General features: G+C 37.1%; 1 protein-coding gene across 1 annotated transcript in view; it reads right to left on the bottom strand.

The window, feature by feature from the left end:
* Window positions 1-25,833, bottom strand: part of MRPS35 (mitochondrial ribosomal protein S35) — a 41,207-nt gene that overhangs the window by 8,190 nt on the left and 7,184 nt on the right. The window contains exons 4-7 of the mRNA XM_054442928.2: window positions 23,673-23,733; window positions 19,352-19,491; window positions 12,897-13,006; window positions 10,826-10,895 (exon numbers count right to left, since the gene is read on the bottom strand). Coding sequence (XP_054298903.1) covers window positions 10,826-10,895; window positions 12,897-13,006; window positions 19,352-19,491; window positions 23,673-23,733 — 381 coding nt within the window. The remainder of the gene's footprint in view (window positions 1-10,825; window positions 10,896-12,896; window positions 13,007-19,351; window positions 19,492-23,672; window positions 23,734-25,833) is intronic.

Raw genomic sequence — 25,833 nt, 5'->3', positions numbered from 1 at the left:
CCTGTTCTCTTTTCCAGTTGGCTCGATTACTCATTTACTCATTCATTCAATAAATATTTATTGCACAACTACTCTGCCAGGCATAGTGTTCTCTGGGAACATTCAGTCTAATGAGAGACTTGAAGTTGACTGTGAGCCAGTCAGATGAATATTGTGATCCCCCATAGAGGAGAAGCATCCACAAAGGCCTTGAAGCCAGGACGGGCTTAACACAATCGAGGAAATGAATGAAGGCCAATGAGAAGGAAGTGGCGTGGGCTGAGGCTGAAAAGCTGTTGGAACACTCACTACACGCCAGGCACTATTCTAAGTGCCTAACAGGTATTAACTAATTTAATTCTCACAACAAACCTAGGAGTTAGTTAGTACCATTATCATCTGTTTTACAGATCAGGAAGCTGAAGCCCAGAGCAAATGAATAATTTGCCCAAAACCACACTGCTTGTTAGTGTTAGAACAACATGTTCTAAGGAACCTCGAGGCATGATAAAAGGAGTAACAAAAAATATAATAACATAACTTGAACCTAACATCTTTTTTTTCTTGTATGAATTTAATACAAAAAAAAAAATAGCTAATACATGCAAGGGTCAATGTATTCTGCTGCAACAGAAGGCAAAGAAATATCTGCTCCACTGAACACACAAGCCTGTCACCTCCTACCTTCTTATTTACAACTCTCTTTGCCTAGGACATGAATCATAGTAATATTCCACTTCTCATGATTACAAGTAAGGCCTTGTGCTGTATGAGAGAAAACAGTTTAACCATTTTTTAAAATCCCAAGCAATGTGAAAATCATAAAAAATACGAAGAGGCAAATATTCATAAAAAGTGAAAAAAGAATTACTGTCAATTCTTTCAGCTACCAAAGCTAAATTTTTAACTATGTCAAGGAATTCAATTCAATTAAGTTTTAAAAAAAACATTTACTGAATGCAAATTTGCCAGACGCTGTACTAGATGCTGAAAATGTAAAGATGAATGAATATACACTCCTTGTCCTCAGTGATCTCAGTCTAATAGGGTGAGCAGACAAGTATACAGGCAATTACCAGAAAAGTAATAAAAGGAATGTTAACTAGAGGAGGGAAAAGGGAGGGCAGGAAACAGAGAGGTTACAATTGAGGTGTATTAAAAGATTCATATGAATTTGCAAGGCTGATCAATTTGAAAAAAGAATTATAAGCAAAGAGAATAACATAAGCAAAGTTATGAAAGAACATATTATGTTCATTATGGCTAAGGTATAGGCTATATAATGTATATTTCCTGAGTGCTGGTAATGAGGTGGCAAATTGCTGTGAATGGCATGCTAAGGAGTTCAGACTTTATCCTAAGTAATGGGAAACCAATGAAGGATTTTGTAAAGGAATATGGTACAAGAGACTTGTTTTTTTGAACAATTACGCTAACAGTAATACAGAAGGTGGATGAGACAGGGAAATCAATTAGATGCCTATTGTAGTTTTCAGGTAAATGATAATGAAAACTTATACTAGACTGTAGCGGTAGGGATAAAAAGGGGGAAACGGCTTTAACCGATATTTAAAAGCAAAAACCAAAAGACTTGGTAACTTATCAGGAGGTATCAGGAAAGGGAAGAAAACTGTAACTCTCAAATTTATTACTTCAGCCACTGGGTGGGGAAGAAGAACGTGAGCTTTTCTTAAAGGTTTTTTAAGTATATAATAAAACGAAGTCCTGCCTGAAGGCAAAGAGGTATGAGCTTGTCACCTTCTGTGTAGCATCATCCCACTCAGGGATCTAGAACACTGCCTATTGTCTATCACATCAAGTCTAAATTCCTATTTATGGACAACAGAAAAATCCCTCCATTTTCTTGCCTGCCCCTTTCATTCTAATTACCACCCCTTACCCTCAAGCTCTGATATTAGATATAGGTTGAGTATCCCTTATCCAAAATGCTTAGGATCAGAAGTGTTTCAGATTTCGATTTTTTAAAGGATTTCAGAATATGTGCATTATACTGACTGGTTGAGCATTCCAAATCTGAAATGTGAAATGCTCTTTTGAGCATCATGTCAGTGCTCAAAAGTTGCAGATTTTGGAGCATTTCAGATACCAGATTTTCAAATTAGGGATACTCAAACTTACATGCACAAAAACTGTCTTAAAAAAGACAAGCCAACCTACAGTCTTTGAGTGTTGAGTTATTTACAACACTCAAAGACTGGAGAAATTATTCACAATCAGGGCTCAGCACCAGAATCACCTGTGGAGCTTTTAAAACTGTATCAAAACCTGGGTCTCACAGCTAGAGATTCTGATTCTGCAGGGCCTAAGCATCTGTAGTTTTAAAAGCTTCCAAATAAATAATGCTGCTATAAAGACACATGCACACGTATGTTTATTGCAGCACTATTCACAATAGCAAAGACTAGGCACCAACCCAAATGTCCAACAATGATAGACTGGATTAAGAAAATGTGGCACACATACACCATGGAATACTATGCAGCCATAAAAAATGATGAGTTCATGTCCTTTGTAGGGACATGGATGAAGCTGGAAACCATCATTCTCAGCAAACTATTGCAAGGACAGAAAACCAAACACTGCATGTTCTCACTCATAGGTGGGAATTGAACAATGAGAACACATGGACACAGGAAGGGGAACATTACACACTGGGGCCTGTTGTGTGGGGTGCGGGGGGAGGGATAGCATTAGGAGATATACCAAATGTTAAATGACGAGTTAATGGGTGCAGCACACCAACATGGCACATGTATAAATATGTACCTAACCTGCACGTTGTGCACATGTACCCTAAAACTTAAAGTATAATTTAAAAAAAAAAAAGCTTCCCAGGTGGCACTGATACAGTGCCAGCTGAAAACAGGTTATGGAGATAGATGAATTTTCAATTAGTCAGTTGTTCATTTTGAAAGGAGAGTAAACTAGCAGTTAAAGTCAGATTTGATTTCATCTCTTATTTCATAACATTTTGAAAGTCAAAGTTGAATAAAACTAAATAATACGATACCATGGAAAGAATATGATACACTGAAGCTGCAGTTCAGGTCTGAGTTCCTCCACTAAAAAGCTCTGTAACCTTGGGAAAGTACCTGACCTTTCCTCTAAATCTTAATTTCTCAGTGTATAAAATGAAAAGGCTATAATAAGATAAGCTGTTTGATTCCTGACCTTCAAAGTTAGCCCTAATTTAAAATGGATGGCTGCACTAAATGCTTTGTGTTAAAAAAAAAAAAAAAGAAAAGAAAAAAGACAAAGTATTTTGCAGCACTTTTGAAAGATGGAACATGCTGGGTGTGGTGGCACGCCTGTAGTCCTACTTGGGAGGCTGAGGCAGAAGGATCACTTGAGCCTGGGAGACAGAGTCTGCAGTGAGCCGAGATCATGCCACTGCACTCCAGTCTGGGCAACAGAGCGAGACCCTGCCTCAGTGTGTGTTGTGGGGGAGAGATGGAACAACTACTTTACCCCCTTTTTAGTGTCCTTTTTATGTTAATACAAGGTGATCATTGAAGCAGCACAGAGTTAAAAAAAAGAAAGTCAGAGACAGAGACCCAGTTAACTCTCAGAGCAACATCACAGGTCCACTTCTTAGAACAAAGGCCAGATGTATTTGTCTGAAATCAAGTAAAACTGTGGCATGTAGTTACACTTTACCATTACTGGCCAACCACTAATCCTCGGACTCATGGGAGTTCAATCCATGTGTGTAGTTAGTTGTTTAATGAACACTGTAACATTAGTAAGTTTATGCATAAAATGTTAAATAAAAACATACACTTCATGTTAAAGAGATGCATCTTGCCAGGAAGAGCCAGTTTTTTTTAGAATATAGATTCTATTAACATTGTCAACTGTAAATTTGCATCATGAACTGAACTCACAGAAGCAAGTATTTGTGGAGAACTTACAAAGTAATGTAGAATTCGAATACTTTTTAAAATAGTTCCTAATTTTTTTTTTGTATTTTTAGTAGAGATGAGGTTTTGCTGTGTTGGCCAGGCTGGTCTCGAACTCCAGGCCTCAAGTGATCTGCCTGCCTCGGCCTCCCAAACTGCTGGGATTACAGGTGTGAGCCACCGTGCCCAGCCTCAATAGCTGCTATGAAACATTTAGTATTCTTACCTAGCACTGACCTAGATAGTTTGAAGTACAAACTACAATAGGTCAGATCCCTGCTAATGAGGCCCTAAAGTTAGAAAAACAAAACATACATGGAACAATCCGTGACTAAGACAACTAACTGCAGTCAGGTGTTCTAGTGACCAGCATAGAAAATAAAATAAGACATAATAACTTGCTATCTATACAAAGCAGAAGTCAGACAAAGAGTAACAGCCTCAAAGCAGGTCGAAGTCTTGAAAGATATATAAGAAATGAAGAAGTAGAGAAGAATTAAAAATGAAATGTTAAATTATAGAACCCATGCTACAGACCAAATGTTTGTGTCCCCCCACCAAATTCAGATATTGGAATCTCAACCCTTAATATGATAGAGACAGGAGGGAATTTCCTTCCTCTCTCTCTGTTCTCCAAGTGAGGACATAGTAAGATGACAGCCATCTGCAAACCAGAAGGAGGGCCCTTACCCTAATCCAACCATGCTGGCACCCTGATCAACTACTCCCCAGCCTCTAGAACTGTGAGAAATAAATTTCTGTCATTTAAGCCACTCAATCTATGGTAATTTGTTATGATAGCCCAAACTAAGACAACCTTAACACTTTTGTGATATTTATTATTATACCTCCTTGCTCCCACTAGAGTGTTCTTCAGTTGGAGACGATGGTTTCCCCACGATTTGTTAACTTTCATATCCAGCAACCCAAGCAAATAGACAATTAATAAACATTTGCCATTTTATTTTATTTATTTATTTTGAGATGGAGTTTCACTCTTGTTGCCCAGGCTGGATTGCAGTGGCGCCATCTCGGCTCACTGCAACCTCCGCCTCCCGGGTTCAAGCCATTCTCGTGCCTCAGCCTCCCAAGTAGCTGGGATTACAGATGCCCGCCACCACACCTGGCTAATTTGTATATTTTTAGTAGAGACGGGGTTTCACCATGTTGGTCAGGCTGGTCTCAAACTCCTGACCTCAGGTGATCCACCCACCTCGGCCTCCCAAAGTGCTAGGATTATAGGCGTGAGCCACTGTACCCAGCCAACATTTGCCATTTTTAATGAAAGTGCACTTGACATTTGACACAGGATGGTTTACTCTTTCATGAACAGTGAAACAGTGAGAGGGGGACTGGATATGGCGGCTCACACTTGTAATTCCAGCACTTTGGGAGACAGAGGCAGGAGGATCACCTGAGCCCAGGAGTTCGAGAACAGTGTGGTGAACAGAGCAAGACTTCACCTCTACAAAAAATAAAAAAATTAGCTCCGCATGGTGACACTTGCCTGTGGTCCCAGCTACTTGGGAGGCTGAGGTGAGAGGATCGTCTGAGCCTGGGAGGTAGAGGCTGCATGCAGTGAGCTATGATTGCGCTACTGCACTCCAGCCTGGGTGATAAAGCAAAACTCAGTCTCCAAAGAGAAAATAAACTTCTAAAATTGTCTAGTAAAACACACACACACACAAGCCCCAAAAATAAAATAAAATAAAACAAAAATAGTGAGAAGTACTTTTTCAAATAACTAGTAAAATACTGTATCAGCTCAATGTTGCCCTCTGGTTACAAATCTACATTTTGCAAATAAGCACTATGACGAGCTTCATGGCCTATCTCTGACTTACTGCCAGCCTCACCTCCCTTCTTAGCCCTGTTAGCTCTATACCCTGGCTACACCAAACTTCTGCCTGCTCTTTAAACCCACAAGGCCTAGAAAGTTCTTCACCCACTCTGTACTGCGTACTCCTGTTCATCTTCTAAAACCCATCATCATTCCTGTGACGTTTTCAGGGATGTGGCTCTCACAGCACTGTGTTCCTACTTCCATTAAGCTCAACAGACTGTATTATAACCAACGGTTTCCCTCCAGAAATCAAGGTACCTAAGGCAGGGGGTCATTCATTTTGATAGTGGCACCTAGCAACATATCTTGTACACAAGAACTAAATAGTTGTTGAATGCAAAAGAGAACAAACAACATAGCAAACATTGCTCAAGCATTCTCCAGTGGAAACACAGGTGTGTAGGCATACACAATCAAAATGAACTCATAAATCTGACAGATTAAACGGTGATTATGGCTCTGCAAAAGTATTCATTTTTATCAGAAATATCTGTAATAATGTCCCCTTTAAAATGAACTCTTAGTAAGTATAAAATTCTCCAACTTAGAAATTTTTAATTTTTATTTTTAGAGGTTGGTGCGGGGGTCTTTCTATTTGCCCAAGCTGGACTCGAATTCCTGGGCTCAACAGATCCTCCTGCCCCAGCCTCCAGAGAAACTGGGACTACAGGAGTGCAACACTGCTTGGCTAAATTAGAAATTTCTGTTACATGACTTTTCAGAACCATTTTATTACAAAGCTAGATATAGTTCTGACAATAAGACTATCATGAAATCCAAATAAGACAGCCGAAATTTTAAAATGTGAAAAAGCAACCATTAGTAATTCAATATCAAAATCATCCATGAATCTCTGAAATTTGATTTCAGATCTCTAACTTTTCTAAAGCAACTGTTTTTTTCTCTTCCCCAGTATTTGTGCTTATCTTTTGTGCCAGTCACTTTGCAAATTGATTCAATCATTTCTTAACCTAATCATTTATGGAAGGTTTCAATTTTTAAAAAATCACTAAAAAGTTAAAATTAAGGAAGTTGTGTTATCATCAATTATGTCAAATTGTGAGTAGGATACACATCCTAAAGAGTATAGATCTGACTTTACTTGTACAAACTCAGCCAAATTAAATATAAGCTGTATATATTAATAGAAATTGGGAAACTATGAATTTAAAATTCTAAGAAAAAAATCTTTCATCTTATTATTGTTAATATCAACATTATTTATAGATGCTTATGGAGAGCCCACTATTTGCCAGACACTTTACACAAATTCTCCCTGATCCATCCAAAAATCCTCAGGAAAAAACTGAACCTCAGAGGTTAAATAGTCAGAGACTATTACACAGGTACTAAGTAATGGCCCTGGAATTCAAATCCATGTCTGTCTGGCTCCAAAGGTTAAAAATTCATTCCAATGCTAACAATACATAACATTAAAATAGGAAACCAAATATCTACAACTCTCCTTGCTTCTTTATTTTTTAATTATTATTATTATTATTTTTTCAAGACAGAGTCTCACTCTATCGCCCAGACTGGAGTGCAGTGGTGCGATCTTGGCTCACTGCAACCTCCGACTCTCGGGTTGAAGCGATTCTCGTGCCTCAGTCTCCCGAGTAGCTGGGACTACAGGCGCCCACCACCACACCCGGCTAATTTTTTGTATTTTTAGTAGAGACGGGGTTTCATCATGTTGCCCAGGGTGGTATCGAACTCCTGAGCTCGGGCAATCTGCCTGCCTCGGCCTCCCAAAGTGCTCCCAGCCTCCTTGCTTCTTTAAACTGCTGAAAGATAAATGAATGGTCCAGTGAATATGTGTCTCTTATCACCTTTCCAGCACTGAAATAATTATTCTTTGAGGCATTACTAAGCCTTTATGCCTGAAGCTTATGCTTTGCGACGTCAATGCTTACTGAAATCTACTTTGACACTTCTATAGTTAAACTGTTTTGAATAGTATACAACAGTAATATCCTTCTACTGGAGTCTAGGTGATCACTTCTCCAGAGGGATTTCAGTACTACGAGCTACATAAAAGTAGCAGCTACTTTCCCCTCAGTGATACTTAGAGGTAACCTCCAGGGGAAGGTTAAAAAGCCAAGGGAAGGCAGGGCGCAGTGGCTCATGCCTATAATCCCAACACTTTGGGAGGCCAAGGTGAATGGACTGCCTGAGCCCAAGAGTTCAAGACCAACCTGGGCAACACAGTGAAATCCCATCTCTACAAAAAAAAAATGCAAAAATTAGCTGGGCATGGTGGCATGCGCCTGTAGTCCCAGCTATTCAGGAGGCTGAGGTGGGAGGGTCACTTGAATCCAGGAGGCCAAGACTGCAGTGAGCCATGATCGTACCACTGCACTCCAGCCTGGACAACAAAGCAAGACCCTGACTCAAAGAAGAAAAAAAAAGCCAAAGGAAGCATATATTTGGGTATTAAATGCTCAGAAGCTAGCTTATAAAAAAATCAAGCAATGGATTAAAAAGAGGCTATTTGATTAAATGACAGGTGATAACATCAATTTCAAGTATGAATTCCACGTTGGTGAGGGAAAATGAATTTCAATTCAATAAAAATTCTTTTCTAGCAGCTCCGCAAAATTTCACGGCTCATCTGTATTCAAAATCTTCTTCACTGATGGTACTTGTTTAGAAAGGACCAAGAAACAACGGTAACATAGAATTCTTCAAGTATACTTGTTTGGACAGTTGTATGTGGCTACTTATCCCGGCATCAAAGTAATCAGCACTAAAGATCAAAGGCTTCTGCATGAATCCAGAATGCAACCCTGTTTGGATTCTAAGTCACGGAACCACAGAAAGAATCCCATAAATCAACTTCCACTGAATTTATGCCTATCATTTCCTTCTGGGCAAATTCATTCTAATAGATACTGGGAAAATAAGAGAGTCAAAACGGGTTGTATTTATTGTTAGTTATTAAATCTTGAAGCAGCAACAGCCATAAAGCTGTAGCTAATTCAGCCATGTTGCTGGTTCAAAAGGAAACTTAATTATCTTCAGCCAACGGCATTTCTAAAATCAATTGCGTACGAAAGAGAGATTAACTGCTATTCTGATGTTGCTCCTAAAGCCAGAACTAGAAAATCCAGATAAATTATGATAATGGAAATAATTGAAGAGAAGAGCTTACCAGCTACTTTTTGTCTTTTACTAATCTCACAACCAAGTTGTTTTCTTTCACTTTCCATTCATCCTCTTGTGTGAAAACTCTTTTATCATAATATGAAGGAAAAGCTGTGAGCAGTTTAGAGAACAGCTGCATGTATTCACAGAATCACAGTAACTCGGGCTGAAAGGATGTTCCAAAGGCCATGGAATTTAACTACCTATTCAAGGAGTATATATTTTTTGCCTATCTTCACTAAGTGGCCAATGGATGGAATGTTTTCTACCTACTGAAGTAGCTCACTGCATCTTATGATGGCTCTCTTAGAAAGTTCCCCTTTGGGAGGGCTGGACATGGTGGCTCACAAATGTAATCCCAGCACTTTGGGAGGCCGAGGCGGGTGGATCACCTGAGGTTAGGAGTTCGAGACCAGCCTGGCCAACATGGCAAAACCTTGTCTCTACTAAATACACAAAAATTAGCCAGGCGGTAGTGGTGCATGCCTGTAATCCTGGCTACTCGGGAGGCTGAGACAGAAGAATCACTTGAGCCTGGCAGGTGGAGGTTGCAATGAGCCAAGATCATACCACTGCACTCCAGCATGGGCAACAGAGTGAGACTTCAAAAAAAAAAAAAAAAAGAAAAAAAGTTCTCAGTAAACCAAAGTCTGTCTCTGTCTTACTATTGTTGCTACCTTGTTGTATCTCTAAGAGTCATTAAAAACAAATGTAAGCCCTCTTCCATATGAAAACTTTTATTTTTTCAATTTTTCTTTACTTCTTTTTCCTTTTTTCATTGTTTCTGTAGACATTGACATATGAAGTCCTTTCTAAAGAACATGACCCCCTTCTCTAGCTATCTTTATTCCTTTGAATGTTCCTAGTATGAAATGCTATTGAGTACCCTGTGTTGGGTAAGGCACAAAAAATTTAAATGCATACCTAAAATTATTTTAATTTTAAAAATTACTGTTTCAAACTTTGAGTTACCTAAACATATTGGCTACCAACTTCAAATCAGATGAGGTGTTGCTCAAGCATGGCAAAATCTTCCTTATAAATGTACATACTTATATGAAAACTCCATAAATTCAGACTCGAGTATTTTTAATATTATTTAAATACAGGTTTAGCATTACTAATCTGAAAATCCAAAATCTGAAATGCTTGAAAATCCAAAACTTTTTGAACATTGATATGACACACAAATGGAAAATTTATACCTGATCTCATGTGATGGAGCATGGTCAAAATTTTCATGCACACAATTACTGAAAATATTGTGTAAAATTATCTTTAGGCTATGTGTATAAAGTATATATGAAACATAAATGAATTTCCTGTTTAGACTTGGGTCCCATCCCCAAGATATCTCATTATATATTAATATGCAAATATTCCAAAACCTGAAAAAATCTAAAGTCTGAAACACTTCTGGTCCCAAGCATTTTGGATAAAGAATACTCAAGCTATAATTAACTGCCCTTAGTTCTACCTAATGTATAACAGTCAAATGTTCACACAAATGTCATGTGTTAACTAAAAATTTCAATAAACATTTAAAATACCTTTCTATAAAGTTTTGCTCTGCAGTTTACTTAAAGAGGATGAATTATAAATTCTCAAATTATACAGATAATTATTATTCTCTTCATAGCTGACAACTTTCACCCAAAGTCAAAAAAAAAAAAAAAAAAAAAACAAAGTCAAAAACTCTGAAGTTTCAAGGCATTTTAGGAATATGATTTTAGCAAGGTCCTGAGATGAACTGAATAATCCTATTTCAAGACCTTTACTTTTAAAGTCAGTAGAAGCTACCTATGACATTTCATACATACTTAGATTATTTAGCAGTTCACAAAATACTCAATTGAGTACTTGCCACACACAGTATTTTGAAAGGTTAACATCATCTAAATTACAATGACAAAATCATTAAATATTCACACACACTTACCCAAGACTCATGGTATAACACTGTTAGTAGATACATTGCATAATCATAATTCTGCCTCCTTAAAGGGCACCTATTAAAGAGAAAGCGGGAGAAGTCAAAATTCTAAAAACCCAGTACACAGAATAATTTGCAAAATATGCAATATACTAAATACAGAAGATAATGTTTTCAGGTATTCCTTTTCTGCTTTAGGAAAACTGTTTTTGGAATAAAAATAGTCTTTGTAGTTCATTACTTGAGGAAGCTAAACACCAGTGTTATTTTAACTTAATTTCGAGTATCTCTTTGTTTTCATTACTAATGGAGTTATCTGTATATAATAGCTTATGCTACTTTTACTATGATTGTGTCCAATATAAGTTCCCTTCACTATCTCAGTGCCAAGAATCTGCCAGATAGCATGAACATATCTGATGAGTTCGTCTAAAAAGTAGACATAGGGCTGGGCATGGTAGCTCATGCCTGTAATCTCAAAGGGTGAGGTGGGAGGGTTGCTTGAGGCTAGAAGTTTGAGACCAACCTGGCCAACACAGCAAAACCCTGTTTCTACAAAAATTAAAAAATTAGCCAGGCATGGTGGTGCGCACCTGTAGTCCTAGCTACTTAGGAAACTGAGGCAGGAGACTGCATAAGCCCGGAAGTTCAAGGCTTCAGTGAACTATGACTGTGCCACTGACCTCCAGCCTGGGTAACAGAGTGAGACTCAATCTCTAAAAAAATTTAAAAATAAAAATAAGAAGTAGATATAGAAAGATGATAGATGTTCATCTTGGTTTTCCTAGAGCTGATTCTTTTAAAAATGAGTTACACTGATTCTTTTAAAAATGAGTTACACTATACAATGCTGTGCTGTTGCTGCTGTATTTAAAATGGAACTAATAACTTAAAATTAGGTAAAACTTCTACATACATGAGACGACACATTGAGCTTTAAGGATAATAAAATAATATACAGAAAGATACAATTACTTCCAATTTCTTTAAATATCAAATAAAACCATCTTATGACAAATAACTTCAACTATACTGCTTATTCTGTACTTAATATTTATTTAAGTCCTCTACTCTAAATAGTTACCATAAAACATATCCATACACTAACACTTGTAAAACTACCTAAAAAAAAAAAAAGCAACATTATTGGATACTCACAGAATTTCAAACAATAACATTTTAAAGGCATTTTTTAAAGTTGCATGAACTAGAAAAGCCAACATTATCTGAAGATAGTAAAAAGACTATTCCTAATATATTTCAAATCTACTTTCTCACATATGGTAATAATCACAAACCATGGTCCTGAGCTTTTTCTGCCTCCACACTGTTGCAATCTCTGCATGTGTGTCAGGCTCCTTCTTCCCACCACTGCGAATCATGAGACCTAATCGATACTGACACCTCCAAATGCTTTCAAACAGGGATGGACAGGAAGACAGCAGATCGGCCCACTTACTTATCTCTAAAAGTGGGTCTTTTATATTTTGACATAATTTGGAAACAGCTAAAGTATAATTCTAAAAATAAAATAGCCATTTAGTGAAAACATACCAATAACCTTTCTTTACTTCAAATAAAAAATGACTCAATTTATAAATTCATATATGATCAATTTAATATTGCCTTTATAAACATCTGTCCTGGCTCTGAGATTTTGATTATTTACAAATGTGCCTTCATCAATTTCCACATAGATCCATAGATCGTTTAATAATTTTACTTTTGAACTATAAGATTTTTATATGCTTTGAATGTGTAAAAGCCTGCTTAAGCATTAATCACTAGCAAATCACACTTTTTTCTTCTAATCTCTCTCGAGTTTTATATACATGGAAATATTAAAATCAAGGTTAAAAATAACATTAAATTAGCTAAGCATGCCTCTGCATAAAGATCACAGCAATAGTAGGCTAGTGTGAGGATATTAAAAATATGAATTAGAGAACTCTGCTTAATAAGAAAAGGCTACGCCCTCCCCCATCTTCAATATAGCTTCTTTAAAAAGGACTGCCAAAGAATTGGTGGACAATGGGGAAATACATGTGACCAGTCGGCTGAACTTTTTTTCCATTACCTATCTGTTTTGATGGTAAGCACATCTGTGGTCTTGCAGTATCGCTCTCCTACAAGTTTAATTAATTTCTTCTTTGCGTGGTCATCTAAATTCAAACTGGAAAGCTTTACCTTAAAAATAAGAAAAGTTATTTGAAAAAATAATTTCTTATAATTGTTTAGTGAAAAAAAAGGTAGCGATGTTATTCCTATTAACATTAAATCCACTAAAAAGAAAGCTTTCCAAACTCCTTTCTATACAGAGCAAGCAGTTGGGACATATTATAAACCCTGATCTTACTCATGGAAACAGAAAAAGGGAGGGCAACATACTGTCTGAAGTTCTTTGAAAGTTCTGGGCATTAGTACCTTCTCTGAAAGAACTAATGACATATCTGTTAAATAAATGAAATTATGGTGCTTATGAGTAGCACTAATAGAATTAAACTCAATTAGCTGGAATATAGAAATAAATAGATAAAACATAAGGGCTTTAAGAAATTTCTATCACGCAATTATGAGACATATCATTACAACAAGTTCTACCATGCAATTATGAGACTTGTATCACTGCAACAAGCTTTTTTTTAAAAGCTACAGATATCTCATGAAAGCTGGAATACAGCATCAGGGAAGGATCAAAACACTTGAAAAATTCATTTAGCTCAACGTTTCTCAAAATGTTAACACTACTCCTACAGGCTAAGAAGAATTTTTTTAAAAGGCTCTTTCTGTTGAAAATGTTTAGGAAATGCCGAGGTAAATTGGGTTTTTTAAGGTAGCACTTTTTAGAACAGATAATATGCTAATAAGCATCTTGAAATTTCAAAATGCAGGGTTAATATGCAATGATTCTCAAATTTATTTGACCTCAGATTCCACTTTTCAAGGGACGGTTCACAACGCTAGTCTTCCTTAGACATATTTTGGGAAGTGCTAGAACAAATGAACACTTTAATTTGCAGAGAATAAGGGCATGGGCTAAAGGTATTATCTAGAGATGAATATGTTTGATACAAGAAGATAGGCCAGGCACGTCGTCTCATGCCTGTAATGCCAGTACTTTGGGAGGCCGAGGCAGGCGGATCACCTGAGGTCGGGAGTTCGAGACCAGCCTGACCAACATGGAGTTACCCATCTCTACTAAAAATACAAAATTAGCCAGGTGTGGTGGCGCATGCCTGTAATCCCAGCTACTCAGGAGGCTGAGGCAAGAGAATCACTTGAACCCAGGAGGCGGAGGTTGTGGTGAGCTGAAATCGCGCCATTGCACTCCAGCCTGGGCAACAAAAGCAAAACTCTGCCTCAAAAAAAAAAAAAAAAAAAAAAAAAAAGAAGATAGGTTAGATTACACACCAGAATACAGTTAAATAAGGTAAAGTATAGGTTAATCTTCTTTGCAGAGCATTAAGAATAAAAAAGAGCTGTAACTATATCAAGAAGAAAAAAAGCTAAATAGGATTTTGAAATCTACTTGGTTTTCTGCAGCTTCAATAACTCTGTATGCTTCCCTCAAGACATCATAGTATAGTAGCCTGTTTATTTTCCCATTTTTTCCCCACTGATCTGAAACCCTTGAGGGCAAGAATGATGCTATCTCGTTCTTGGCAATGGCTTAACACTTAAAATGCATGCAACAAATATTTGCTGAATGAATACATAAATTTTTTAAAGGGAGGATATATTGTTTTTTAAAGCACTGTGAATTTTTGTATTTTGTATTTGAAGTAGAGAAAACAGATAAATATAAATGCACTCTTAAAAACAACTCAAGTAATATGAATACTATTAACTCTCAATTAGACAATGTGAATCACCACAGTTTTCTGGAAAGAGAATGCATCAACCACCAGGTTACTGACTTGATAGATAAAATAAGCCATTTTATACTCTGATTAAGACCAATATGCAGAATTTTTTACAAAAAATAAAATATACCTTTATTATGATTATGAATACACAAATATATGCACATATGCATGTATAAAGAGGGAATAAGGAGAGAAAAATGAATAGTTTTTACATTAGGATAGTGAGAATGTTGTGATTTTGCCTTTTTTAAACCTCCCTTCAATGAAATCATAATAATGTTTAACAATAAATTTAAAAGTTTCAAAAGCTTAAAGTATTCTAGCTTTTTATATAAGAAGTGGTCCAAAAAAAGGCAGCAAAGCTGATCATTGCTGTAACAATGTAATGTAAGATCACATTCACATTAATTTAAAACTCACATTAACATTTTAATGTTCAATAACTATACGGAGCTTATGCCAAAAATCATAAATATTTCAGGAACAGTTGTGTGGTGCACTCACGCCACCTGGTAGCACTGAAAGGCACTGCAACATCGTAGTCTTTAATCTGGGCTAATACTTTATTTAACCTGGGCTGAGTGGCATTCACTGTCTTTTATCAAAATTCAAAGTACTTAGATATTTTGCCCTCAGTTGCTGCATTTCAAAGAATCAATATAATACTGTTAACATTATCCCCAAAATAACGCTGATATTTCAAATCACAGGAGGTGTTGGTTATATATATATCTCTCTCTCTCTCTCTTCAAATGCCTACATTTTAACACAAAAAGAGCTACATAAATTCGGAAATGTCTAAACTTGTGAAATATTTTCTCTATATGCAAGTATGATGTGGTTAGTTAAAGAATGCTGGTATTACATAAAAGACAAGAATTGGTTTGATTTGTAGATTTGCCGTTTAATATGTTACCTTAAACAAATCATGTTACCTCCCTGAGACTCAGTTTCCTCAGGAACACTTAATTCCAGAATTTTTGTCAGAAACAAATGAGATTAATAGAATAAAGCACTTTTGAAGTAAAGTTATATATAAGTTGTTTTTAATCCTAAACTTTTATGACTATCAAAATTTTTTTTTCTGTGAATTAAAAAATTTGAGTATGTCCAATAGTAGTTTCTAACAGTTGACTACCTTGACAATATTGCTTTAATCATGCTGGACTGCATGTACTTTAGTCCACCTGTTTGACCTACGTTTACCCTTGAACTACATGGCACATCCAGGACACCACCATTGAGCCTCAACAGCCAGCAGGTGGAGTGCAGAGTCTAGCAGGGCAGACATGAAGTCAGCAAAAAGGGTACAAGGGAGCAATGAAGGCATCACAGGCTAGCACAAGGCACAGGGAGGACAAGAGGAAAAGCATGATATAAGAAATGAAATCTGGTGCCATCCTTCAAATAAAGCAATGAGATTATTTTTGTGTGAAATAAAATAAGCAAACTTAGAACCAGTAGGGACATCGTTTGTCAATTCTAGGACTGAAGATGGAGGCCCACAAAACTTGAGGTGAATAACGTAAGAAAAAAACTTGAGGTGAATAACGTCAGAGACTTTTCAACACACAACAGAGCTCAACAACTGTTGGTTGTGGTTGTTACCATTATTATGAAAAATAGGTAACATTTAATATGTTCTTAAAAATATGAACCTGTGGAATGGTACAAGCATGGCTAAACTTTCAATTCTTTTTTTTCTTTTATTGGGATTTTTGAAATTTTATACAGTAAACATACTGTCTTTGTGATTTAAAAACAGCTTCAATCTAAGAACTTAGTATATTGTTGTGATATTTAAACTGTTCTACAAAATAAAAAAGATTGGAAAGCTTCATAATTCACTTCATAAAGATGGTACAGGCCAGGTGCGGTGGCTCACACCTGTAATCCCAGCACTTTGGGAGGCCAAGGAGGGCAGAACGCTTGAGGTCAGGTGTTCGAGACCAGCCTGGCCAACATGGTGAAACCCCATCTCTACTAAAAATACAAAAATTAGCTGGGTGTGGTGGAGCATTCCTGTAATCCCAGCTACTTGGGAGACTGAAGCAGGAGAATCACTTGAACCGTGGAGGCAGAGGTTGCAGTAAGCCAAAATCACGCCACTGGACTCCAGCCTGGGCAACAGAGCGAGACCCTGTCTCAAAAAATAAAGTTATATTAAATTAAGAAAAAAATTGGTACAACCCTGATACTGAAACCTAGCAAAGAAAGAAAACTACAAATCAATCAACAATATCACTGAGGAAAATGGAAATATCTAGAAATTAAAGATTGTTTATTTGCTAGTACATAATGCAAAAATGGTTGCATAGATTTTCAACGCATTTCTTCAGTGTACTTCGAATGTTCTGGCTTAAAATACAGGCTACACAGAGTATAAAAGTTAATATTTTGAGGGTCCCAGGAGGCACCTCAAAGAGGTAGTAGTCACCCTCCAGACAAATCAAAAGCACATCAGTCAGGGCTCCTTGGAGAAACACTGATTCTAGGAATGGGACAGGGAAAGAGCCCAGAGCATTTTGTAGTGCCAGAAAATAAGAAATTGCTTAAAAACAAATGATGGGGGCACGGCAAAGGAACAGAAGAGCCAGTGGAAAGAGTTCCCAATGGTTAAACTCAGAACAATTTGAGAAAAAAAATAATGTTTTATTGGATTATGACACATGGTGTAAAATAAATATCCATGAGTCCATACTGATGTAAATAAATAGGGGAGAACGAACAAATTTGCCACATAAAAGGACTGTATATAATTTATGTGACACTTCTTTCTCAAAGAAGTGGAGCATACCTCCTGATCCTTAAGTGTGGGCTCTGCATAGTAAGTTTCTTCTAAAGAGTACAGTACGGGAAAGAGAGGAGGAAGTATAATTTTATGGTGAAGAAAATGGACAAGTACTACCTCAGCCAGGTGATCAAGATTAGCATCATCACTGACAAATCATGGCCGGCACAGTGGCTCAGTGCCTGTAATCCCAGCACTTTGGGAGCCCAAGGCAGGCAGATCGCCTGAGTCCAGGAATTTGAGACCAGCCTGGGCATCATGGCAAAACCCTGTCTCTACAAAAATACAAAAAAATTAGCCAGGCATGGTGGCACACGCCTGCAGTTCCAGCTACTGCTCAGGAGGCTGAGATGGGAGAATCACTTAAGCCTGGAAGGAAGAGATTGCAGTGAGCCAAGATCACACCACTGCACTTCAGCCTGGGTGACAGGGTAAAGACCCTGTCTCAAAAAAATATATATATATACAAGGAATCAATACACCACCAAAATGGGCAAATGACAAAAAATACATGTTTTGCAAAGGAATAAATCCTCAACCTCACTAGTATTCAAAGACACACAAATTTTAAATATAAGACAAATTTTTTACCTATCAAGTTGACAGGTAATACGTAGGTTGGTGAGAGCACAGGAAAGCAAGCCTTCTCACAATCTGCTGGGATTATATTTTTTTACACTTCCTGCAGGAATTTTACAATATATATCAACAAACTTCAAGAGCTATATCCTTTGACCTCACAGTTCTCCTTTCAGGATTATCTTAGGAACATCATTAGAAATACATACAAATATTAATACCTAAGAATATTCATTAAAATATTTTTCTAATAAAGAAAACCATTAAAAAGCCTAAAGGTTCCATAATACAGATAACTTAAATTATGGTAGATCTGTATTATGAAATTATTTATATATCACACTTCAGTCTCAGAAAAAAGGCTAAGTTTGAAGTGATCAACATTACACCCCCAGATTCAAACACTGTCTTGGTACGTAACAATCTCTCATTTATACGTTATTCTATGCAGCCATTAAAATTAAATTAGATTGGGTGCAGTGGCTCACACCTGTAATTCCAGTGCTTTGGGAGGCGGAAGTGGGAAGATCACTTCAGCCAGGAGTTCAAGAAAAGCTGGGCAACAAAGTGAGACCCTGTATCTACAAAAAATTTAGGAAAATGGGCTGGGCAGTGTCTCACACCTGTAGTCCCAGCCACTTTGGAGGCTGAGGCAGGACAATCAATTGAACCCAGAAATTGGAGGCCACATTGAGCTATGTTAGTGCCACTACTCTCTGCCTGTCAGATCTCATCTCAAAAAAATTCAAATTAAATTAAAGACTGTTTAATATTATTGGGAAATGTTTAATTCTTGTTAAGAAAGAGACTGTTGAACACATACAGTATCATCCCATTAATATACACAAAGGCAGGCTGTGACTATATACTAAAATGAGCTACTATAGTTAACAGTGGTTACAAATAGTAGATTTATGGGCAATTTTATAATTTTTCTTTTTTTCTCGAGATAGAATCTCGCTCTGTCACCCAAGTTGGAGTGCAGTGGCACGATCTCGGCTCACTGCAACCTCTGCCTCCCGGGTTCAAGCAATTCTCCTGCCTCAACCTCCGGAGTAGATAGGATTACAGGTGCCCACCACCATGCCCGGCTAATTTTTGTATTTTCAGTAGAGATGGGGTTTCACCATGTTGGCCAGGCTGGTCTTGAACTCCTGACCTCAGGTGATCTGCCTGACTTGGCCTCCCAAAGTGCTGGGATTACAGGCATGCGCCACTGTGCCAGCCACCAAAGACATCTTTAAATCATGTATTAGAATGATTCTTGTTTAAAAAAAAAACAAAAACAACTCTTACTCTTAAGACTACTACTCGTGCTCTGGGGTTCCGAACAGATGGTCCTGATGAAACATAATCAGTGCTGTCAATTTCAATTGGAAAATGCTTCTCACATTTCTCATCACTGTCCAGTGCGGCTGGCCACTCAGTGCAAAAATCTGAGAATAAAAGAAATAATTTCAATTACACTTTTGCAAGTAAATTCTCATTGTAATGCATACTACTAGACAATACCAAACTACTGAGATCATCGCCAGGTCACATGAAAGAACAGATTCTCTTCTGCACTTTACATATATAGCATCATCCCTTATCCCTTTTCCTATCAGGTACATCCTAAATTAGGCAATTTAATTAGGGAATTCTTTGGATATTTCAGGTTTGGTGGTAGTGGTATTTTCAGTTAAAAGGGAACTGTGCCTTGATGGAAGCTTATTATAAGCTTTGCACATATCTGTTATTGGACAGTTTACTTCCTCTGTACCAACTAAAAGCAAACAGTTCATAGTGCCCAGAGCATTACTGTTTTCAAAAAAGTAACAGATAATATTAATTACTAAAGATTACTAAAGATCAGCTGAAAGGAACTGAAAGCTCTCAAAAACCCCTAAGAAGAAACTGAGACGGAGTCAACAGTCGTCTAGAAATTTGGCTGAATAGAACCTCAACTCAAACAGGTACAAAAGCCTAAGCCCTTAAATGGATTCTTACAAGAACTGATATTTCTTCTATGTGACTTCTATGTGCCAATGGGGTTAAATGGAAAGAAGAAAGCCTTGTCCTCATATTTGTGCAAGACAGCATAGAGAGGAAGTGGGACTGGGTCTGAGACCTAGACCACAACAGGAGCTCTAAGCACTGAACATGCCTCTCTATCTTCATAACACAGAAGCATAAACTCAGGCCCCGAATGGGGAAAAAAAAAAAACTTAAAGGAAAAGAGGTAGCTCCCAGCTTCCCCCAGGTATCAGAGCTGATTTCATCTTGCCCTGTTTCAATCAAGGTAGCATGGCAGAGAACTTTCAGCTTGAGATGAAAACTCCTGGCACTATAAGGCTGTCCACAATGGAAATCTCATTTCTTAAACAGCCTCACTCTAAGAACAGCTAAAAGTAACTGGTTTCTTGGGTCAAACATATTAGACTGCATAGATCCATGCTTCCTTCAAAAAAGCACAACTGCAGAAGAGGCTGGTCATAATCACAGGCAGATGTGGGAGCTCTTCTAGGTGATAATCTAAGGGACAGTGAGAACTATTTTGCCAATAACATTTCCTTGGGCTAACAATTTTCTTACAATAGAAACAATATTTTGCTCTCATTTAGGCTTTAAAATCAGAGTCTGCAAAATGTCACTCTGGATTACAAAGGCTCTCTGATATCTGGGACTAAATACATTAACAAATTAAATATAGTTCACTCCATTCCCTGAACACTGTTTAAAAGATCAATACCCGGTCGTTTTGAGGGGAAAGAAGTATCTTTGCAATAAACATCACTGTAACATTGAAAAAATATGAACAGAGCAAGATTGTTGAGGCTGAATTTCATTCCCATCATGAACTTATTCCAATATCCTGCACTATAAGATGCATCACTGCCAAGCACTTTATAAGAGAGACTGGTTTGGGGAATTTTGTGAGCTCTTGGGTTTGCACTGACTCTTTTTTCTTTTACTTTTTTTTTTTTTTATTAAAAAACTGTGAATAAGTCATTTCAATCATCAAATGATAATTACAGTTTTAAAATTAAATTACCTAAATTATATGTCTAAAAAAAGACAGCCAAATGGAAAATACATAATAGACTCCTATTAGCCTTTACTCATCTGATAGGTAGAGCAATAGATGAGACTTTGGAAGACCTTGGTTTGTATTTAACTTCTGCCACTGATTATTAAAGTGTTGGTAAATTACCTAACTTTCCCGTGCTTCAGATTTTCCATTTACAAGTTAGATATTAAATCTGAACTGACCTACTTTAAAAGAAACTGAGAAGAAGTACTTAAAAAGCCTTTGAGTTATACGGAAGACGCAATCTAAATCCGGAGGCCAGCAGCAAGTGTAAAGGGACAATTAAGGAAAGATTAAGACACTCATTTAAATACTATAAAATATAATGCCACTCTTCTGAATGTGCTGTATGAAAGCCTTTCATTTAATTTGTTTAAACTTTTTTATTTTTATGTTTTTTTGCAACAGAGTCTCACTCTGTCGTCCACCTCAGCCTACAGAGTAGCTGGGACCACAGGCATGCACCATCACACCCCAGCTAATTTTTAAATATTTTTGTAGAGACATGATCTCACTATGTTGCTCGGGATGGTCTCAAACTCCTGGGATCAAGCAATTCTTTTTCCTTGGCCTCTCAAAGTGCTGTGCTGTGGAATTAAAAGCATGAGCTACCATGCCCTGTCACATTTAAAAAGAAGAAACATGAAATTTTTCACAGTGCAATGCCATTTGTTAACTGGCTTTACAGATGATCAAATACTAATACATGATTTGTGCCAAACGGGATACAAACTTGTTATTTTTTTTTTATTTTTTGAGACAGGGTCTCACTTTGTTGCCCAGGCTGGAGTGCAATGGCGTGATCTGAGCTCACTGCCGCCTCAACCTCCTGGGTTCCAATCCTCCTGCCTCAGGCCCCCGAGTAGCCGGGACTACAGGCACGTGCCACCACACCCGGCTAATTTTTTTGTGTTTTTTTGTAGAGATGGGGTTTCACCACATTGCTCAGGCTGGTCTTGAACTCCTGAGCTCAAGCAATCCACCCACCTCAGACTCCCAAAGTGCAAGTATTACAGGTGTGAGCCACCATGTCCAGCCTGGGACACAAATTTGGAAGTGATCAGTTTTAGTCTAATTCCAGGCACAAATGCATATAGAAACACATACTCTAAAGGGATAGCAAAGCATCCCAATTTCCTAAAGTAGAAGACCAAATAAATAAAAGGAATTTTTATTTATTTTTCCTCCCTAATTTCAAGAGTAAGGTTATTATTCCTATGTTTTAGGACCTCTTTATACAGTCTTCCTTACATTTTTAAATGGAAGGCCCTTTCAAAAGCTCAAATTTAATCATAATTATGTTTAATATTCCACATCTCCTTCCCAACATAATCAGGATACTTGTGAAGTGTTTCTAGGTTTCATATTCTTTCCTGAAAAGCCTTAATAAGTATACTGAGCATGTATATACAACACCTTTAAATCAGCATGAGTATATTAAGACTTTCTCCAAAGGTACCAACTCCTGAATAAATCTAATCAATCATAACTATCAATCAGAACTTAAATTGGAATATGTACATAATTATAAAAGCATACACAAAACCATGAGTTAAAAAATGTTATTTGCCTTTACCTCCATGCATGTAGAAAGGAGAAGGAGAAGTAGTAGTGTAAGTACATGAAATCTATGTTTATACCTAGGAATCAGTAGGTTTTCAAAATCAATAAATCTAGAACTGAAGGTGTAATCATATTCCAGTGATTACTTCTGTTATTTTGTAAATACACATGCACACTACAGAGTATATAAGTATGTATAAATAAATATATAGAGTATTTATTATAAATATAAGCATATATACATAAATAAATGAGGGGCTGGGGATGGTGAAGAAAGCACTTAAGGCTAGAGCTTTTTCATCATAAGCTCTTTTACTATTTGATTTACCACATGCATGTGTCACTAATTTTTTAAAATTTTAAATAATTTCTTCAAGATAATTCTTCTCTGTGAAGTATCTGCAACATTTACTTCAGTCTTCTTATGTGCATGTTTGTTTTCTTTTTTTTTTTTTTGAGATGGAGTTTCCCTCTTGTTGCCCAGGCTGAAGTGCAATGGCACGAGATTTAAGCTCACCGCAAGCTCCGCCTCCTGGGTTCAAGCGATTCTCCTGCCTCAGCCTCCAGAGTAGCTGGGATTATAGGTCCCTGCCACCATGCAGGGCTATTTTTTTTGTATTTTTAGTAGAGACAGGGTTTCACTATGTTGGCCAGGCTGGTCTCAAAATCCTAACCTCAGATGATCTGCCCGCCTTGGCCTTCCAAAGTGCTGGGATTACAAGTGTGAGCCACCACACTCAGCCTTATGTGCATGTTTTCTAAAACTCAACAGTAAGTCCCTAACTTACCTGTGAACAAGGATCATGGTTTGTAATTATTATTCCTAATACCTTGTAGTGGTTAGCAAAAACAATTTGCAGACTTGACATGTAACAATTCACTGAAAACAACTTGAACATAAGGCTATACAGTATATCAGAACAGAGATTCTTAAATTTATGTTCAAAGTCAACATAAAATTCATATAAGAAAATAACCGCTTACCTTTAAGGGCTTCACAGTGCTTTTTAATTGCTACAGGAGTCAAATGCAGAAAATTGGGAATCTTAAATAGAGAAATTTAAAGGATAAATTAGCTAAATGTCTTAAAAACATGAAAAAGATAATCTTCTCATAAAACTAAATCACAGGCCCAATAAAACATGTCGTAAATAAAATCTGTTTTTTTACAATATTGATTTTCTGTCACAGATGTTGTCAATTCAAGAAATACATTTCTTAAAATGTGGATTCAGCACCAAGTAATTTACAGTGATACCTGGATTTATCTTCAGATCATATAAATCTTTTATCTTTTACCAAGCATCTTATAACGACAATCATAATGAAAAAAAACTAAACATCATTTTTATAGTATTCTTCCTGCCACAAATCTACAGGTATACATGTATATTTCCTTTATAAAAGTGAAAGGACTTAAGGACATGGATCTTTTTGTTTTTTCTTTTTTTTTGAGACAGGGTCTCCCTCTGTCATCCAAGTTGGAGTGCAGTGGCACAATCTCAGCTCACTGCAACCTCTGCCTCCCAGGCTCAAGCAATTTTCCTCCCTCAGCCTCCCAAGTAGCTGGGATTACAGGCATGTGCCACTATGCCAGGCTAATTTTTGTATTTTTAGTAGAGACGGGGTTTCACCATGTTGCCTAGGCTGGTCTCAAACTCCTGGCCTCAGGTGACCTGCCCGCCTTGGTATCCCAAAGTGCTGGGATTATAGGTATGAGCCACTGTGCCCGGCCAGGATATGGATCATTGTTTAATCATCCCAATTCCCCTGGACTGCATAGCATGACAGTATTTCAACTTTGTACATAATAAACATTTTATGAACTAATAAGTGAAGCTAGCAAATGTTAACTGGATAGTTTAATGAAGTTAGGAATATATTTATGATGAAACATTAAAAGGCTACTGAATCATTCATAGTGTGAATGAAAATTCAGGAAAGGTCAGAGATTTGAGTCCTTCAAATAAATAATTAGCATTTATTAAGTCATTTCTTGAATAATGTTAAACATCTGAAAGAGCTTAAAGGCTCATTTGGAAAGAAAATTTAAACAAGCCAAAAGTTACTCCACGAATTATGCCAAGTATCTTGAGGGCTGATCAGAAAATAATGTTTTTTGTTTTTGAGACAGAGTCTCGCTCTGTCGCAGTGGCGCGATCTCGGCTCACTGCAACCTCTGCCCCCTGGGTTCAAGTGATTCTCCTGCCTCAGCCTCCTGAGTAGCTGGGATTACAGGCACGCACCACTACACTTGGCTAATTTTTTTGTAGTTTTAGTAGAGATGGGGTTTCGCTATGTTGGCCAGGCTGGTCTCCAACTCCTGACTTCAGGTGATCTGCCTGCTTTGGCTTCCCAAAGTGCTGGGATTACAGGTGTGAGCCACCACACCTGGCCAGAAAATATTGTTTTAATCAAGATAAAATAGGCACTGAAAACTGGGATTTGGGGATGGGCAGCTTCATTTACTGTACTTTTTGGTTTTTTCCTTTTTATACATTTTAAAAATTATAAACCCTAGCGCTGAGGGGCTACTTTTAACAGATCACAGTGATAGACTTTTATTTTTGAAACATGAACATATAAAACTCAAAAATCATAAAAGGAAAAAATAATAGACAATTTGCATGGACTTACATAGGTACAGTTCTATGCACTTTGCATATATTAGCTCAGTTAATAAGCTTATTCAATGACACCATTACTACAAATAAATGGCATGCATTAAATGTTTGGATTTTTATGTTTATTAAAATGTCATTTACAACCATTAGCATTATTGCAAATATACCGCTACTCTCTCACCCAGTGATTCTCCAGACCTCTTTAAACAAAATTATCTTCTTTTATTCACAGAAAACATTTGTTTTCCTTGATGTATGCTTTCTTGTGTCTTCACATTCCCATTTCCAAATTTCATTTACCCCTGTCTCCAGCAACAGAGTACCCATTCTCCCTGTTCTCATCACCTTTTAGCAAACTTTTGTTTTTCAAAGACTCTCATCTAATGGAAAACAGTTCACTGTCCTTTGTATAACTTTCATTGTATTTAAGAAACCATCTAAGATATGCATTCCCAGACTAAGCATTTATATTTTCTTTAAAACACCCATGATAAATAATTATACACGCTATCAAACAAAGC

This window comes from Pongo pygmaeus, chromosome 10 (assembly GCF_028885625.2).
Source record: "Pongo pygmaeus isolate AG05252 chromosome 10, NHGRI_mPonPyg2-v2.0_pri, whole genome shotgun sequence".
In the NCBI taxonomy this organism is placed as follows: Eukaryota; Metazoa; Chordata; class Mammalia; order Primates; family Hominidae; genus Pongo; species Pongo pygmaeus.
The sequence above is the reverse complement of the archived record's forward strand: the minus strand, read 5'-3'. Positions and strand labels throughout refer to the sequence as shown.